This window comes from Physeter macrocephalus, chromosome 20 (genome assembly GCF_002837175.3).
Source record: "Physeter macrocephalus isolate SW-GA chromosome 20, ASM283717v5, whole genome shotgun sequence".
In the NCBI taxonomy this organism is placed as follows: domain Eukaryota; kingdom Metazoa; phylum Chordata; class Mammalia; order Artiodactyla; family Physeteridae; genus Physeter; species Physeter macrocephalus.
Genome location: NC_041233.1, coordinates 70,653,901 through 70,673,788, shown reverse-complemented (window position 1 = coordinate 70,673,788; position 19,888 = coordinate 70,653,901). Strand labels below are relative to the sequence as shown.

Here is a 19,888-nt window from a genome sequence, read left to right as displayed (position 1 = left end):
GTAACTAAATTAAGAGGCTCATGGTAATAGTCCAGAACCAGTAATTCCTTCTAAAAATATATGCATGTTAATATTTTGGCAACTTCAAGGGGTAAGAATAGCATCCACATCTGAAGTTAAAAACTAATAAATCAAGGAAGATATCAGGCAGTGGAAAGAAAACTCTAAGTAGCAGAAAATAATAAAATAGCTATGGAGAAATGAAGATGAAGATTATTCAAAACCCAATGTAACTGGCTAACTAACCATAGTTATGGTCTAAAAGCTCAATGGGAAAGGTCAGAGGGGACAGCCAGCAGAAGAAGGAAGAGAGAAGAGAAAAATCAAGTATCAGGAAATAACAGATATGGTGGTACAAATTAGAAAAGGGAATGGAAGAGCAACCACTGACGGGACAGAAGACAAATGGAAACTAAAAGTGCTCTGAGAAGAAAATGGCTCTAGTATGTGCTTAAAATTTGAGTAACTCCTTTCTCCACCAGCACCAACAGGGAGAAACAGTCACCATAAACAGTTTTACAGGTGAATTCTTTTGAACCTTGAAGGAGTTGATAATTCTAGTATTTACATTTTTTCCAGCTGGGGAAAGAAGAAAGCTTTCACATTCTTTCTGTTAAGTCAATATAACACACCCAAAAAGATTAATCTCACTTATAAATACTGATGCAAAAATCTTAAAGAAAACATTAGAGACCACAGCTAAGCAAGGTTAATAATAGGATATTTATTAACAAAGTTCACTATGTTAATAGATTAAAGTGGGAAAAGTATATATGATCATCTCAAAAGGGGGAGGGTAGGGAGGGAAAGAAAAAAGAGGGGAGAGAGAGAGAGAAGGAGAAGAAAGAGAAAGAAGGAGAAGAAAGAGAGAAAGTTTCAATCTGGCGTCATGATTAATAGTAAAACTCTTTCTAAGCTGGAGACAAAATCCAGAAGCCATAATGGAAAAGATTGATGATGATGACTGCAAAAGTTTAAAATTTCTATATGGCATTCAGACATATGCAGACACACACAGGAGACACATACATACATACTATAAGTATAGTCAAAGGTAAACAATAAACTAGGACACAAATTTATAACACATGACACAGGGCTAACTTCATTAATTTACAAAAAGCTCATATAAATCAGTAAGAATAAAAATACACAAAGATGAACAAAGAATATTAACAGATTGTTCACAGAAAAAGAAAAATATAAATGGTCAATAAATTCAGATAAATTCAACATAGTGCAAAATCAAAGAAATGCTAATTAAACTAACAATGAAAATAACATCTTGACTTGTCAGATTGGCAAAGATTAGTCATTGATAATGCCCAGATTGGTAATGGTAGGAGATAATGATTTAGGAAAACAGGCACTTTCCTATGCAGTTGGTAGGAAAATTAATTCAGTGCTATAAGGAGTGTAATTTAGTATTAAGTCTCTTAATATTTCCCTTTGATTTAGCAATTTCATTAGATTTTTACCACACAAATACATTCACAAAAGTACAGATAAAAAACTCAGATTATTAGAGGCCCTTGTTGTTGTTCATGTAGGTTGTTTCTTAATTTTTATTTTTTTTTCTTCTTGAATCACCACCAGTCCCACAACCTGTGTACCATTGCCCATCTTCACCAGGAATTTAGCTTCTTTCTGTAATTTTCAACTCTACCTCCCTACTGGCTCCAATCCATCAATATTTAAGTATGTTCAAATATCTCCCATTTCAAGAAAGAAAAATGAAAAAAGGACAATCCTACTTTCCCACTAAAAACCCTCCCTTGACCTCACATCCTCCTGGGTTACTGGACTTTCTATCTTATCGGCAGAGAAACTTCTTCGAAGACTTATCTATGCTCATGGTCACCATTTCCTCTCCTCACTGCTCAACTCATTACAACCCGGCTTCTGCCCTTCTTCTCTAATTACCTCAATCTGTTGCTTTTCCTAAAGATCACCAGGGACATCCAACTGCTGCTTCTTAGTCCTTATGGTTGACAGTTTGGCAGCTTTGCCAAATATTCTCAAATACAACCTCAAATACTCTCTCCCCTAGGTGATCCCAACTTCACAGAGCAATGTATCCTTTCTTGAATGTGCCTAAATTTCTCGAAGTTCTTTCTCACACTCTGCTTTCTTCCTCTTCTTGAAAGTCATGGTGTTACTCAGGGTTCTAGTATTTTCTTTCAATACATTCTCCCTGGGTGATTCCCCAAATTTAATAGCTCTAGCCCAAACCTCTCTCTGAGCTCTTAAGTTAAATATCTAACTATCTGACATCTAGACCCAAACCTCTCATTTGGCTAATCCCTATGACACTTCAGATCTCAGTCTGAAAGTCACTTGCTCAGGTAGTCCTTCCTTAACTACCTAGTCCAGGTTAGGTTCCCTTACATGTTCTCATATCAGTTTGTACTTCTCTTTTTGAAGCAGTCATCAATTTATAATTATCTCATTTATACTGTTGGAGATAGAGCATTAAACAAAACGAAGTCCCTGCCATTATGGAGATTAAATTTCATATGGAAACCCTAGAGACATTTTGAAAGTATAAAGAACCAACAGTATCAAGCACCATGAAAGCAAATCTGTTAAAATAAATTCATATTTCTGGAAGAAAGAACACAAAATAGGGGGCTCCTACATTATTTGTGGCATCAAGGACATTTTTTTCTCTATCATTTTTATAGAGGAGTAATTTACATAAAGTACATATATTTATAGCACACAATTTCATGAGTTTTGACCATCATATATACTGTGAAACCACCACCATAATCAAGAAATAATGTACTTCCATTAATCCCCCAAAATTCCTGTGCCCCTTTGCAGTTCATACATTCCAACCTAGGCAACCACTGATCTGCTTGTTGTCACTTTCTGATTGCTGTCACATAGTTTGCATTGTATACAGTATGTATTTTTCTGTGTCTAGCTTATTTCACTCACCATATCATTTTGAGATGCATCCATGCTGTGCGTCAGCAGATTTGTTATTTTTATTGTTGAGTATTCCATTGCACGGATATACCACTTTTGTTTATCCATTCTCCTCTTAATCTTAATTAACCTCTTAACATTTAAGTTATGTTCAGTTTTATGAATAAAGTTGCTAAAAACTTGGTGTGAACATATGCTTCATTTCTCTGGAGTATGTTTAACTTTTTAAGAAACTGTAAAACAATTTTCCAAGGTGGTTGTATGATTTGTTTTACATTCCCATCACTACCATATGTATTTCAAGTTCTCCACATTCTTGTCAACATTTGCTATGATAAAGCTTTTTAATTTTAATTAAGTGAATATACAGTGATATCTCATCATGGTTTTAATTTGCATTTTCCTTATGACTGAAGATATTGAGTGTCTTTTCACATGTTCATTGGTCACTAGTATATACTCTTTTGCAAAGTTCAAATCTTTTTCCCCTTTCACAATCAGTTTTGTTGCCTTCTTATTAAGTTGTTAGAGTTCATTATATTCTGGATAATAGTACATTGCCAGATATGTATACTGCAAATATTTTCTCCAAGTCTGTACTTTGATTTTTCATTTTTAAGTAGTATTTTTATATTTATTTTAAGTCCAATGTATTTTTTTCTTTTACGGTTTATGTTTCTGGGTCCTATTTTAGGCATCATTGCCTATTCCAAAATGGTGAAGATTTCCTACTATGTTTTCTCTTAGGAGTTTCATAAATTTAGCTTTTATGTTTAGGTGTATGTCCATTCTGAGTTGATTCTTAATATGGTGTGAAGTAAAAGTTAAGAATCATTGTTTTATAATAGATGAATGAATTTCCTTTACCCACTGAATTGCCTTGCTACCATCAGTGGAAATCAGTTGACCATATATGCATAAGTCTATTTCTGGACTCTTTTCCATTCCAGTGATCTATGTGCCTATTCTTAAGCCAATGACACATTATCTTGATTATTGTAGCTTTTTAGCAATTTTGAAACCAGGGAGTATAAATCTCTAAATTTTGTTCTATTTTTTAAAAATTGTGGCTATTTTAAGTCATTTGTATTTCCATATAAATATTAGAATCTGCTTGTCGAGATTTAATAAAACTTAAAGGGACTTTTACTGAGATTCTGTTGAACCTAAGATCCATTTGAAGAGAACAGACATATTAAAAAAATTGAATTTTCCAATCCCTGAACATGGTATATCTATTTATTTAGTTCTTCCTTAATGTCTCTCAGTAATGCTCAGTTTACAGTGTAGAAGTCCTGCATGTATTCTGTTAAATTTGTTCCTATGTTATTTTTTGATCCTGTTTAAATGGCATTTTTATTCCATTTTCCAATTATTTGTTGTTAGCACATAAAAATTCAACTGATTTTTATACATCATTCTTGCATTACTTTATTGACTTATTAATTTTAGTAATTGTTTTGTAAATTCCTTACTATTTTCTACATAAACAATCATGCAATCTACTAATAGAGGCAATTTTATTTTTATCCTTTCTGATCTGTATGCCTTTTTTTCCCTTGTCTTATTGCAATAGCTAAAACGGCTAGGACATCCAGAGCCATATTGAATAAAAGTGGTATTAATGGGCACCCTTACCTTAGTCTTTGTGGGAAAGTATTTAATATGTCACCATTATGTATGATGTTAGTATTCAATATTTCACCATTAAGTATAATGTTAGCTGTAGGCTTTTCATACAGGATACTTATCAGATCGAGAAAGTTCCCTTCTATTCCCGGTTTTCTGAATGTTATACAGAACTGTACAGATCCACTTACCAGGCCCCCTTTCCATTTCTTTATGTTATAGTTGTCATGTATGCATATGACATACATGTATACAAATTGCCTCTACATTCATTATAAACTCCACAAGACAATATATTTTTTGCTTTAAGAAATCATATGTTTTTTTAAAAATTAAGAGAAAACATAGGTACTTACATTTTATTTGCCATTTCTGATTATTTTAATTAAGATATGAGTTTGTCTCTGGTGTCATTTTTACTTCTACTTGGAGAGCTTCCTTTAGCATTTCTTGTTGTTCAGTCATGGTTGTTCAGTCATGGTGGCAAAGAATTCTCTTAATTTTCCTTTACTTGAAAATGTCTTTATTTTACCTTTTGAAGGATTTTTCACTGGATATAGAGATTTACTTTTCTTTCAACACTTTCATTATTCCACTATCTTCTTGACTTCATGGTTTCTAGTGACAAGTGCATGGTCATTTGATTAATTGCTCCCTGTTTTCAAGATTTTTTTATCTTTGGCTTTTCAACAATTTCACTGTTATTATGTCCCTAGGCATGAATTTCTTTGAATTTATCTTGTTTGGATTTGCTGAGCTTCTTGAATCTATGAATTAATATTTTGCAGCAAATTTACGACACTTTCTGCCATGATTTCTTCAAATATATTTTCTGCCCCATTCTCTCTCCTCTCTCCTTCAGAAACTCTAATTATCTGCATGTTAGACCTTTTGAAATTGTCCCACAGGTCCCTGAGTTTCTATTTTTTTGTTTCGTTTTGTTTTGTTTCAATTTTTTCTCTCTTCTTCAGATTGGGTAACTTCTATTAATCCAGCTTCATGTTCATTGGCTCCTCTGTCAGCTCCATTCTGCTATTAAGTGACATTTTTATTTCAGATACTGTATTTTTCAGTTCTAAAATGTTCATTTGATTCTTTTTTACATTTCATATTTTTCTGCTGAGATTACCTATCTTTTCATCTATTACAAGTGCATTTTTCTCAACTCACTGAGCATAGTTAATAAAGCTGCTATAAAGTTTACAACTCTAATATCTAGATCACTGTGGTTTTGGCATCTCATTATTTTCTTTTGACATTAGGTCATGTTTCACTGATTCGTCACAGGTCAAGGAATTTTGGATTGCATCCTGAACAGTGTGAATATCATGTTGTGGAGATTTTGACTTTTTTTTAAATAACAGCCATCCTAAATGGGTGTTAAGCAATATCTCATTGTGGTTTTGATTTCCATTTCCCTAATGACTATTTAGGTTGAACATTTTTTCATGAGCTTACTGGCCATTTCTTTGGAAAAATGGTCTATTCAAATCCTTTGCCCATTTTTTAATTGGGTTTTTTTTGGTTTGGTTTTTTTGGTGTTGAGTTATGGGTTTTTTGTTTTTTTTTTTTGTGGTATGCGGGCCTCCCTCTGTTGTGGCCTCTCCCGTCGCGGAGCACAGGCTCCGGACGCGCAGGCCCAGCGGCCATGGCTCACGGGCCCAGCCGCTCCGCGGCATGTGGGATCCTCCCAGGCCGGGGCGCGAACCCGGTTCCCCTGCATCGGCAGGCGGACGCGCAACCACTGCGCCACCAGGGAAGCCCCAGTTTTTTTTAATATTCTGGGTATTAATCCCTTATCAAAGATATGATTTGAAAATATTTTCTCCCATTCTGTGGGTTGTGTTTTTACTCTCTTGACAGTGTCCTTTGATGTACAAAAGATTTTAATTTTGACCAAGTACAGTTTATCTATTTTTTCTTTTATTGTCTGTGTTTTCAGTATCCAAGAAATCATCACCAAATGCAATGTCATGAGGTGTTTCCCATATGTTTTCTTCTAAGAGCTTCATTATTTTATTTTTTAAGTTTATGACTTTGATCCATTTTTAGTTAATTTTCATACACAGTGTAAGGTAAGGGCCCAACTTCATTCTTTTGCATGTGGTATCCAGTTTTCCCAGCAGCATTTGTTGAAAAGACGGTCCTTTCCCATTGAATGGTCTTGGCACCCTTATCAAAAATCATTTGACACAAGGGTTTATATTTGAGCTCTCTATTCTATTCCATTGTTCTATATGTCTGTCTTTATTCCAGTATCACACTGTTTTGATTACCATAGCATTTTACTAAATTTTGAAATCAGGAATTTTGAGTCCTCCAACTTTGTTCTTGTTTTGGCCATTTGGGATCCTTTGGGATTCCATATAAATTTTAGGATGGGTTTTTCTATTCATGAAAAAAATGCTGTTGGGATTTTGATAGAGATTGCATTGAATCTATAGATTATTTTGGATAATAATACCATAGTAGCAATATTCAGTTTTCCAATCCATGAACATGGGATATCTTTCCATTTATTTAGGTTTTCTCTAATTTCTTTGAGTAATGTTTTATAGTTCTCAGTGTACAAGTCTTTAATCTCCTTGGTTATATTTTTTCTTAAGTACTTTATTCCTTTTGATGCTATTATAAGTAGAATCTTGAAAGATTGCTCTTTGCTAGTATACAGAAATGCAACTAACTTGCAACTTTGCTGTATTTATTAGCTTAAGCTGTTTGTTTTGCCAGTTTGTTTGTTTTGTTTTTTTGTGTGGAATTGTTAGGTGTTCTACCTATAAGATTATGCCATCTGGGAAGAGAGATAATTTTACTTCTTCCTTTCCAATTTGCATGTCTTTTGTTTCTTTTTCCTGCCTAACTGATCTGGTCAGAATTTCCAATACTATTGCGAATAGAAGTGGTCATATCCATGACTTTTTAAAGAAAGGTAGTTTTAGAGTATCTCCTAAGGTTAACACCTATTTAAACTTGTGTTCTACACCTGTGATCATGAAATAGCAGTAAACATGAATATTATCTAAGGGACTTAAAAAATTATGTTCCATATCCTGATTCAATAAATCTGAGATGAGACTCAAGAATTTAATATATTTTTTTAAAACTTCCCAGATGTGTGCCTATGGTTAAGAACTTCTGTCCTACACTCTCTACCCAAAGCAATTTATCACTGAGAACCTCATTTCCTTCATCTATAAAATTAAACTAATTAAAAAGTATAATCCCTATATTTTTAAGCATTTAATTATGTTCCCGGTAGCATTCTATGTACTTAAATATTATTTCATTGAATCCTCACAACAACCTTGTTAAGGTCATTATTATTATCCTCCATCTTTACAGATGAGGAAACTGAGGCAAAGAAAACTTAAGCATCTTGCCCCAAATCACATATTACTCTCTGCTGGTTCTCCCCTTGCCCTCTTTGACATCTCTATCTCATTCTTCTTCTCTTCCTTTCCTTAAATGCTATGCTTTCCCAGTTTCTGTCTTTGGTCTTCGTTCCTCCTCTATGTTCCCTCTACATGTTCCCTTTGAATTATGTCACCAACTCCTCTGTATTCCCAAACCCAATACTCTAGCTCTGATCTCTCTTATCAGCTTCACGACCAAATTTCCACCTACTACCTGGGCATTTCCACCTGTTTATCCCATAGACATCTCCAACTAAAACTACCTGAAATAAAATTTAATCTTTCTGTCCAGAAAAGGCTATAGTTCACCTCCACCTCTGCTCTTACTCCTGGTACCATATTCTACCCAATCTCTTAAGTTTGAAAACTGTGATTCATGCTTGACTTTCTATATATCTGTTTACATTAATGAGTGATACAGTCCTGTCATTCTTCCTAAACATCTCTTTAATTCATCGTCTCCTCTCTTCGGTAACTTCTTTAGTTCAGGATCTTATCACAAACTGCAATAACCTGCATAGTACTGTTTCTGAAATGAAATTCTCCCCACCTCACTGTGTAACTGTGTTTCCTAGTTTAAACTGGATTGATCTTAAAATGAGGATCACAGCAACAGTATTACCCTTATTATAGCTTCTATCACATTTTACTATAAACATTTGCTTATGGATTTGATCCCTTCACTTTTTAGTTTTACTTCTCCAGGACCGAAAAGAGTATCTAACACACAACAGATAGTAAACAGATGTGATTACTAAATAAATGACCAATGCTCATGTCACATCTACTTCTAAAGAATTTGAGACTGTTCACAATAAAAGATACATACCATTAAGATAAAAGTAAAAGAACAGCTATGCAATAACCCAATTTACTTATGAAAAAGTTAAATTTCTGGAAAAAACATTAATTCAAAATATGTTACTTTCAATACTACCAGATAAATGAGGTGGTACTGTGTATTCATACCCATTTTCAGAATGTTTGCCTCGTTTTCTAAGTCAGATATTTGAATCTTGACATTTTCTTTCATCAAAAGCTCTCGTTTCTTTGTTATTTCATACTCATTATTGAAGTCTGTAATTTCCTTAATAAATTTTTCTTCCTCCTCTGTCACTTTTCTCTTTGTAGCCTCCTGAAAAATGGAAACAAAGGAACAAATATAGGTGTTAATTGCAACAATATTTTCCCTTAGTGATTTAAAATGCAATCATTTGGAAATATTAACAACAAAATAGAAAACTATACTTCCTGGGATTAAAATACTGTACTCCTCCAGCAATATTAATTAAAAAACTGAAGTTATTACATATTAACAACTAAGTATATTCATGTGAAAGATTTACTCTTAATGTTTTAGGACAATTATTTAGGTAGAAATTCTACCACCCATCATTATGTATGCATTTGTTTGTGTATTAAACTTACAGCCATATATGCCATTGTTTCATTGCAAAATGGGTGGTAAAATAATTAAATGACCAAAGTTGAAAATGAAAGTCTACACGCAAAGGAATTGCTGTCTTACAGGATAAAAAAGAAAAACAAAAAAGGAAATCCAAGAAAACCTTTTAAAATTTAGACAACGAAGGTAAAATTATATATTCATTTCAAATTCAGTTCTAAATAATAGCTACATTTCATGAAATGTCAACATGGAGTAAAAATATGAATTTACAAAAACTTTAAACAATGCTAGTACCTAAACTTTTTGACAATGGTAGAACCTAAACATTACTGCATTTTCCTATTTTTTTTTCTAAGAAATGTAACTAATTATGAGCTACATTTGGAAACTGGCCATGTCATTCATAACCATTTGGTGGTTGACTCTGACTTTAGATATATATTTTTAATATTTTAAAATGCATTTTTTTCAAAATGTCAGTTAGTTACAAATCATATTCCTAAACTGTCCTTATCATTTAAAACTACTGAGTTGGGCTTCCCTGGTGGCGCAGTGGTTGAGAGTCCGCCTGCCGATACAGGGGACACGGGTTCGTGCCCTGGTCTGGGAGGATCCCACATGCCGCGGAGCAGCTAGGCCCGTGAGCCATGGTCACTGAGCCTGCGCGTCCGGAGCCTGTGCGCCACAATGGGAGAGGCCACAACAGTGAGAGGCCCTCGTACCGCAAAAAATAAAAAACAAAAAAAAAACTACTGAGTCTGTTGGCTCTGACTTACGATAAAAAGATACACAAAATCTATCTTTTCACCCACATCCATTAATATGCCTAAAGTGTGAACCTCTCTGCCTTTGAAAAGCATTAAAACCAAGGTCTTGAAGCCTGAGCAATTCAAATCAATTTCACTATTTCTTTTATGCTTATTACAATTACAAATAATTTCTATACTGCATGCTGCCAATAAAATTCTTTCAAACTATATTACTCTACCAACTGGTTTAAAATAGCACTTAATAATTTTCCATATCTGAACAGGACTATCTGCCAATATGCATACGGATAATTTTTTCTAAAAGTACACTTAAGTATATTTTAATACTTTTTGATACAGTTAGTGAAATAAATTTTTCTAAGTGGCTGGAGACTTACAAACGTTTGGAGAAGCATATTCCTTTGGCTTGTAATTTCACTGCATTGTCTTTCTAAGGCATTTTCATGAGTTTTCAAAAGCTGTAAGAGGAAGGCTTTTTCAGAAAACTGCTGAATCTTTAAAGTAAAAAAAACAGAAATCAGAATGAAACAATTAGACATTTTAGGGTAGTTAATAGAACAGATATGTATAGTATAAAATTTTTATATTAATCTTTAAAATGCAAAATAAAATTCACATTAAACATCTTACTTTATATGCTCTATCTTAAATTATTTTATAAATGCTTTATAATTATAATTTTTATAATCTCTTCCCCTAATAAGACTATAGGCGCCTCAAGGGCAGAGAAGGTGTTTACTTTTTCCTTTCTAATACCTAGCACCATTTTGTACCTTAGGTACTAAAGCTTTTTTTTTTTTTTTTTTTTTTTTTTTTTTTTTGTGGTATGCGGGCCTCCCTCTGCTGCGGCCTCTCCCGTTGCGGAGCACAGGCTCCGGACGCGCAGGCTCAGCGGCCATGGCCCACGGGCCCAGCCGCTCCGCGGCATGTGGGATCCTCCCAGACCGGGGCGCGAACCCGATTCCCCTGCATCGGCAGGCGGACGCGCAACAACTGCGCCACCAGGGAAGCCCGGTACTAAAGCTTTTTGATGACACACATTGAAATCTGCTTTAAGACAGCTTGTTTTAAAGAACAAATTTCTATTCTCATCACTTACATGAAAGATATGGATGAATAAATGACTAATCAAATTATGAGATAAAATCTAAAAACCACAGGCAAAAACCTAGTCCCATGACTATAGTTATACCAAATAAAACACAAATCTGCTAAAGTCTTCAAATGGGTTTTGAGAACTCATTTTTTATTTTAGTACCTCATTTGGTTCTAACTAGCAAAAGATAAAATAAACATTAATATTAGATATGTAACTGTTATTTCATTTGGGCTGTAAAGAATAGCATCTCTTGAGACCATGAACATTGAAATGAAAGTCAGGAAGCTTTAATATATAAAAGCTAAAAATGATGCCAGACTGGAAATAATCTTTCCACTACATTCAGTACTGGCCCTCATAAGAAAGCATCACTTCAAATCTGGGGCTGTTCCCATCTCCACAAAGAAAAGGAAAAGGAAATAAATTCAACTTAAATTGCAGAAAGCAAGATTTATGTTAGCTGTTAAGAACTTCCTCAAGGTGAGAGACAGGTTGTGAAATCTCTGTCCCAGAAGATATTGAATAATAAAGAGTTTAGGAATAGTTTAGTCCAGAGGCAAAGGGTTGGCCTAAAAGACATTTTGAAATGATATGGCTAAAAAGCCCTAGAAATACTGGCATTAAAAAAAAAAGCAGCTGAAATAAAACAGAAAATATGACCTTAAATTTATATAATATCATAGCCCATCTGCCCATACCTTCAGCACTTGGTGCTGATTTCATCAATTTTATCTTAAGAAAGACATCAACAGAGAAAGATTAGAAAGGTGCAATTTACATGACCAAAGGAATTCAGAAAATACTTTCAAAATTGGGGGAAGGGAGAATGGGCAGTTAGTATTTTACTGTCTGAGAAGACAGAAATTAGAAAACATATGGTCTGATCTATAAAATTATACAGAAACTGGTAACAATGGTGAACAAGAGTATGATCATGAATTTTATCACATTTATTTTGAATAAGAAAATACTTCTGTGCTATTTAGTATATATTATATAAATGAGAATAAAATGAGTTCCAGAGAAGTAATACCCTAACAAAGGTTATATAATTAATTAGGGGCAAACCCAGGACTAAAATTCAGGTCTTCTGACTTTATTGCCTCTAAATCATGATACTAATATGTAAATATCAGAACTATTTCAAAGTAGTAAAAAGATACTTTTGGTACTAAAAAGGGACTTCAGTCTCTGATAACAGCATAAATTGAAAGTATATACGTTTAAGAGACAGAAAAATTACAAAATACTAGGTCCATCAGAATTTATTGAGAAAAGGTTGCTTGCAGTATATTCCTAACTCTCAGAGTTGCAATTATGAACAATAACCATGAATGTTTACAAAAATGCTTTGAGACCAAATATCAGGCTGGATATATTTTGGTTTAATCCAGTTAGGTATTTCATGTAATATGCCTTTCAGAATCAAAATTCCCAAATTCTGATTCTGTATCTACCACTGATCTGTAGTCAAATCTGCACTGAAAACCAAAAATGGAGAAAATATTATGTATCAAACTAAGGAATTTTAAAATAAGACAAGCAAATTTATCACTCGAATTCACAGAAGCCTTATGTTAAGGACTCAGAAATTAAGGTGCTCTGTTTCCAGCTATCACTAAGACCTAAAATTATCACTGAGCCACGTCTTCTTCTTAAAAGGGAAAATAACAATTATTAAGGAGAGATATTAGACATATTGGCATTTAATTGGAATGTTTTACCATAACCTGAAAAGATGAAACCTATATACCCCAAATGAAAATCAGACTGCTGTTCAAAAGATCTATAAGAAGGGTAGAGTTATAATTTTCCTCTTCCCTAAAATTCTATGTAAATTATCCATTTTGAGGTCTTTTCTACTTTTTTGTTTTCATTCTTATTATTGGTGTACTCTTCATTCTTACTTTCTGTTTTACACTCTGTCTTCATCTTTTACTCACACATTTTCCTCTTTTAATCAAGACCCAATAAGCCCCAGAGAATCAGTAACTACAGAAAGATTACAGTAACATTAATTTTTAAATTTACTTAGGATCTGTGATGAAAACATTTAATGAATAATGGAATTGGCAAGTAGGGAAAAGAGAGTAATAGAGAAAGAAGCAGGACTTTGGAAAAGCTCAAGTTAGGAAGGTCAAGAAAGAATAGATTGCCTACGCTGACTCACAAGTTGAGGAAGGCAGTTAAGTTATAGTTGCAGAAACTACATGGGGTCTAATATTATTAGACCTTCTATTTTAATGGAACTAATGGGACAAATGCCTTCGGATTTATCCAGTTCCACTCTACCAAGTATAAGTTATTAACTCTCACTACTAAAAAAAGCTTTTCAAGACCACCTATTTGCAGAATGTGTTTCTCATTGTTCCTTTTGTTCTTCCTGTTATCACAACTCATTTCTTAAATTATTTTTCACATTCTTACTTTTGAAAACCAGACCTACTGATGTATAAATATTCTAAATATAACCCTGAAGATGCTGATAGGATCACAAGATGAGGTCATTTCACAGAATAAATTATCATCAGAAATCTCTCTCTCCTTTCTTTTGTCGCAAAAGTGATGGGTAGGAATCAGAATTGGGAAGATACTAGAAGAGATGTAAAATTGTGATTTAAAAAGATATTTTTGAACTTATCTGGGTCAGGTTTGAATTGAGGCACTATCTTATATCCAGGGTAGCCTGGACATCCATGATAAATAAAAACTTAAGGAACTACTGGCTGTATCTGCTAAATTACCCAGGGATCTCAAGGGGCTACAAACGAAAAGGGTGGAAGGTTCAAATTTCTCTTTCTACTCTCTTTCCTTCCTCTGACGGCAGATGAAATGAAAATATTTGCACGCAGCCTTAAAGTTATATGCTAGAATCAAATAGCCAAACTTTGTCAGAAAATATTGCTGTTTTGGAAAATTTTAATTATAACAGTGCCAATACTCTGGTTAATTCTACTTCTCTCAGAAATAAACACTTTTTTTCCCCTTTCCTTGTCTTATTTTTCCTGGGATATTTGATTTTTCAAAAGAGCTTGTAGTTTCCCCAGTTAGCTGACTTATCTGGTCAACTAGGTCAGTTTTCAGCATAGCCATGATTTGTGACTCTTCACCACTCTTGCTGCTTGGGCACCCTTAGGTATTTTTCTATCAGAATAACTTGAAAGTTGAGAATGACTGAGAATTTGAAATTAATGTTTGGGTCCAAGTAAGCAAAGTACAAAGTACAATCTACACTTTGTTGTGGTTGCTGTTGCTTAAAATAATTTCAGGCTTTAGGAACTGGTATTTTGCTGACTAAATGCTCTGCCCAAGAGTAAAATAGGCAACACTACATAAGAAAACATCATGAAAGTTAGGTAGAAGATTTCACATTCGTAATCACAGCAACTGGGGAAAGAATGCGTTTGTTAGGACTATGATAAAAGACGTTTCAACATTAGAGTACATCAATGAATACTGTATCAATTGCAGATACTAACTTTTTTTAAAAATAGCTCTATTTTTTATAAATACATTTCTTAACCACAGATGCAATGCTTAAAGAATAACTCACTATGACACAGTAATCCTAATATAGAAAGCAAGGAAGTTTCAATATTAGTAAATATTAGTCCTTATAATGGCTTATAAGGCTTTACATGATTGCACTCTTATTCCCTCTCTAATCTAATCTTCTACCAGTTTCCTCCTCAATCACTCCTCTCTAGCCACACTGGCCTCCTTGTTATTCCCCGAACATCCAGCCACACTCTCTCCTCAAGGCCTTTGCGCTGGATATTCTATGCCTGGTAATCTCTTTCCCCAGATTCCTTATGGTTCATTCCTTCATCTCAGTCAAGTCTTGGCTCATCTCTCATCTTTTCATTAAGGATTATCAGGATGCCTGATAAGACCACTGCTATTTACGTCTGTTCTGGAAGTTCTTGTTAATGCAATATGTCAAGAAAAGGAACAAGAGATAACAATTATTTAAAAAGCTGGCACACAATTCTCTCTCTCTCTTTTGTTTGTTTGGGCAAATGTGATTACTGTGTACCTAATAAATCCAAGAAAATCTACTGAGAAACTTAGAAATAGAGAAGAGTTCAGTAAAAAGGCTAGTAACAAAATAAATACCAAAAACTAGTATTTTTTCTATTTACCAACAATAAATAGAAAAAAGCATGGAAAAGATCCCATTTACAACACCAAAAACTAAACAAAACACAAATAAACTTAACATGAAGTATGTGGGACCTATATGAAAAAGCCTGCACTGAGGAACATAAAAGAAGGTATAAATAAATAGAAAGATATGCTATATTCTTTTTTTAAAAAATAAATTTATTTATTTATTTATTGGCTGCGTTGGGTCTTCATGGCTACACGTGGGCTTTCCCTAAGTTGTGGCGAGCGGAGGCTACTCCTTGTTGCAGTGCACGGGCTTCTCATTGCAGTGGCCTCTCTCGTTGTGGAGCACGGGCTCTAGGTGTGCAGGCTTCAGTAGTTGTGGCACGCGGGCTCAGCAGTTGTGGCTCACGGGCTCTAGCACACAGGCTCAGTAGTTGTGGCACACGGGCTTAGTTGCTCCGCAGCATGTGGGATCTTCCCAGACCAGGGATCGAACCTGTGTCCCCTGCATTGGCAGGCAGATTCTCAACCACTGTTGTCACCAGGGAAGCCCCTATGCTATATTCTTGAATGTGAAGATTCAGAGTTGTAAATATATCAGTTCTCCCCAAATGAACTTAGTATAATCTTAATTAAAACCCCAATACTTTTATTTTGCTGGAACTTGAAAAAACGATCTCAAATTTATCTAGGAAAACAAAACAAATTGTCATTCCACAGGGTCAAAGATATTTTAAAGCTAATGTAATTAAGTGAATATGATACTGGTGCCAAAACAAATAGATTAACAGAATAATATAGAATATCTAAAAACAAACACAAATATACAGTTTCACATATATATATAACACACACACACACACACACACACACACACACACACATATCTGTATCACAGTCAATGAGAAACATGTGACATTTACCCAGGCAAAAATGGAGAATCATTTTTATTTAAAATATTGAAGAAAAAAACCTGTAAAAGTACTGGAAAAAGACATTATTTAAACAATGAATTTCAGAAACAAACAAAAGGATTAAAAATAGCAACATAAACATTCTAAATTTTGATTAAAAAATCATAAAAAACCAAGCTACAAATAATAAAATTTGCAACAAATGACAAAGAAAGGGTAATATCTATAGCACATAAAAAGCTAGAATTCAGTGAGAAAAAGACAAGGAAAGGATATGAATAGGCAAAGCACAAAGTAAAGATGAACAATCTGAACAAATGAAAAAAATATAAGTAAACTAAAAAGTTCAAATTAAAACCATAAAAGATGACATTTTTCTTGTATTTGTAAAAAAAATCAATAATTTCTATTGTACAAATAGTGATATTGTGGGAATATAAACTGGAACTTTTCTGGAGGACAATTTGGAAATTATCAAGAGCTTTAAAAGTACAGTTGACCCTTGAACAACACGGAGGTTAGGGGCGCTGACCCTTGATGCAGTCAAAAATCTGCATATAGGGACTTCCCTGGTGGTGCAGTGGTTAAGAATCCGCCTTCCAATGCAGGGGACATGGGTTTGAGCCCTGGTCCTGGAAGATCCCACATGCCACGGAGCAACTAACCCTGTGTGCCACAACTACTGAGCCTGTGCTCTAGATCCAGACAGCCATAACTTCTGAGCCTGCGCACCTAGAGCCCGTGCTCCACAGCAAGAGAAACCACCGCAAGGAGAAGCCTGCGCATCTCAACGAAGGGCAGCCCCCACTTGCCACAACTAGAGAAAGCTCGCACGCAGCAACAAAGACCCAATGCAGCCAATAAATAAATAAATAAATTTATTTTTTAAAAAACTGCATATAACTTTACAGGTGGCTCTCCATGTCCACAGTTCTAATCCACACATTCAATCAATCGGATCATGTAGTATCATTGTATTTATTTTAAAAAATCCTCACATAAGTGGCCCCATGCAGTTCAAACCTATGCTGTTCAAGGGTCAACTGTATCTACCCATTGACATTGCAATTTGATTTCTAGGACTTTACCCTAAAAACATAAGTGCACACAGATGTATGTATAAAAGTATCATCACAGTGATATTAATAATAGTAACTATTAATAGTAATAGTAAATATTTATCAATAGAAAACTAGTTAACTAAAATATGGTATAGCCATTTACTATGCTACCATTAAAAACTGCTTATTTAGATATATATTTACTGATATAACCAGGGTATAATGAATGGAAAAAAGCAAATCATTTAAGAAAAAAAAATACATGCATTTAAACAATTCTGAAAGAAAACCTATGAAAATATTAACTATATGGCAGAACTATATATAGGTGGTTTTCACTCTGCTTTTTGCCTATCTCTATCTTTTGAATATTGCAATAAACAGGCATTACTTTTATGAAGAGTTAAAATAATAGAGCTAGTTCAATTCAGCAAAAAACAAACAAAAAACTGCATGTTCACCAAATATAATGGCATAAGATCCTCAGAATTTCCCAGGAATATAATCCTCTCTTCCAGCAGGGACATAAGCAAGTACTCTTAATAAAAACTGAGAGGGGCAGAAGCTCAGAATAAAGAGGAAAAGAACATTTTAGAGTAACAGCCTGATCTACATTCCTACTGTGATGGTCACATATCTCCCATTTCTTCTGCTTTTCTGTCTTCTCTTGAGAGAAACTGATTAGAATTTTAACCAAGGGAAACTGGACTATATTTAAAGCCATGGAACTAGTTTTAATCAAAGAAGCTGAGGTAGGCAACCTTTCAACTTATCTTGAAGTATTAATTCAGGCAATAACAATTCATAAGACCACACAAGCACCAAAGGCTATATGAGAAATTTTTCCTGCAACATCAAGATCACAGGCACAGCTATGAATAGCCAGTTTGCCTTTGACTGTTTCCATACACCTTTGCTGAACCTATCTGGTGTTCCAAAGTCTACAGATAACCTACATCTACCCTTCTCAAAGTAACCCTCCATCTCCAAAATTTTTCTTCCCCTTTTCCTCAAAAAAACCTCCCATTTGTAGAGAACTGCTGATTCAGCTAGATATTAATCTGATTAGGGAAAGAAGAGTAAAGTACAAATACTGATAGGCCAAGAACATTCTGTAATGATACTTCTTAATCTGAAAGACTCTCGCTGGGGAGCTACTTTGAAATAAGGTGACTTCCGTGCAATTTGGCGACTTAGGAGGCAGGACCTCACCTTACCTATTACTACATCTTCCTGTTCTGTCAGGATATAAAACAATGGAATGCTGAGGGTAGTGATTTTTCATGTACTGCTTTTATTGGAAGATCTATAAAACATCACAGATTCTTTAAAACATACATTTTCCTCCTCATAATAATAAAACTTGGCACACGAGCAAGAAAAGATCACACCTCAGTCAAGTATTCTATAATAACACTAGAAACTGGGTTGGGGATATTCACATCAACCTGTCAAACAGCAGTTTTAGTTTTAAGAAGACAGTTCATTCTTCAAGAACTCAAGAAAACAAGAACGGGACAAAGAACAATTTATATATTATAACTGTTGGCAAAACGCAAGTATGAACAGTTCTCACAAAATAACAACATACACTCTACAAAAATGCCGTCACAGAAGAGAAAAAGAGAAGTGCCTGACAGATTATAGAGAAAGAGTAATAATACACCTATAATAATTTTTCTACAAAGTACAAACTTTTTTTTTGTTAATCAAGTACTTGATGTCAAGAGGATGCAAACAAAGATATGTCCAGTAAAAAACAAGAGCAAGCAAGGACATAAGAGAATAAGATAAAAATACAAGCTGAGATAAAAAGACAGAAAATTTTTAAAAATGTAAAAAAGACAGCAACACAGAACTTAAATTTGCAGAGAATATTAAATAATAGAACACTGCAAAAGATGGAATCGGTGATATAAAGTATAAAGAATTGTCCAATACTGTTGAAACTAGCAAATAACAGATAATAGATTCAGAGAACAGAGAACAAAGATCCAAGCTATAAGAAATAAGGGTACTTGAAAAATAAACCAGATTATAACATTTACGGTTAAAATGGGAGACTTATCCTTGGACTAGACAAAATTGACAGATATACAAATTTGTTTATCTGTGCACACATTTAGAATCATGATGATAAAAAAACAATTTCTACAGCAACCAGGGAAGAAAAAAGAAACTAAACAGGTTCATGCACATATTCTTCCTGAAAAATTACTTGAACAATTACACAGATTGACCAAAAGATAAATAAAAAATAGGAATTCAAGAATTAGGAAGCTGAAGCACTAAGGTATTTTACAGTGAAGAATTCTGGTTAATATGACAATCCAAACAAATATGGGAAAGACCAACTTTCTATTCAAAGACAGAGAAATGCTGGATAAAACATAACTAATTTAGTGCTTCCCTGGTGGCGCAGTGGTTGAGAGTCCTCCTGCTCATGCAGGGGATACGGGTTCGTGCCCCGGTCCGGGAAGATCCCACATGCCGCGGAGCGGCTGGGCCCGTGAGCCATGGCCGCTGAGCCTGCACGTCCGGAGCCTGTGC

At 34.4% G+C, this 19,888-nt stretch overlaps 1 protein-coding gene across 1 annotated transcript in view; it reads right to left on the bottom strand.

Annotated features, from left to right (window-relative positions):
• CCDC172 (coiled-coil domain containing 172) overlaps window positions 1–19,888 on the bottom strand; it is a 61,539-nt gene that overhangs the window by 25,928 nt on the left and 15,723 nt on the right. Inside the window, exons 4-5 of the mRNA XM_007126147.1 lie at window positions 10,532–10,648; window positions 8,946–9,111 (exon numbers count right to left, since the gene is read on the bottom strand). Of these exons, the coding sequence (XP_007126209.1) occupies window positions 8,946–9,111; window positions 10,532–10,648 (283 nt within the window). The remainder of the gene's footprint in view (window positions 1–8,945; window positions 9,112–10,531; window positions 10,649–19,888) is intronic.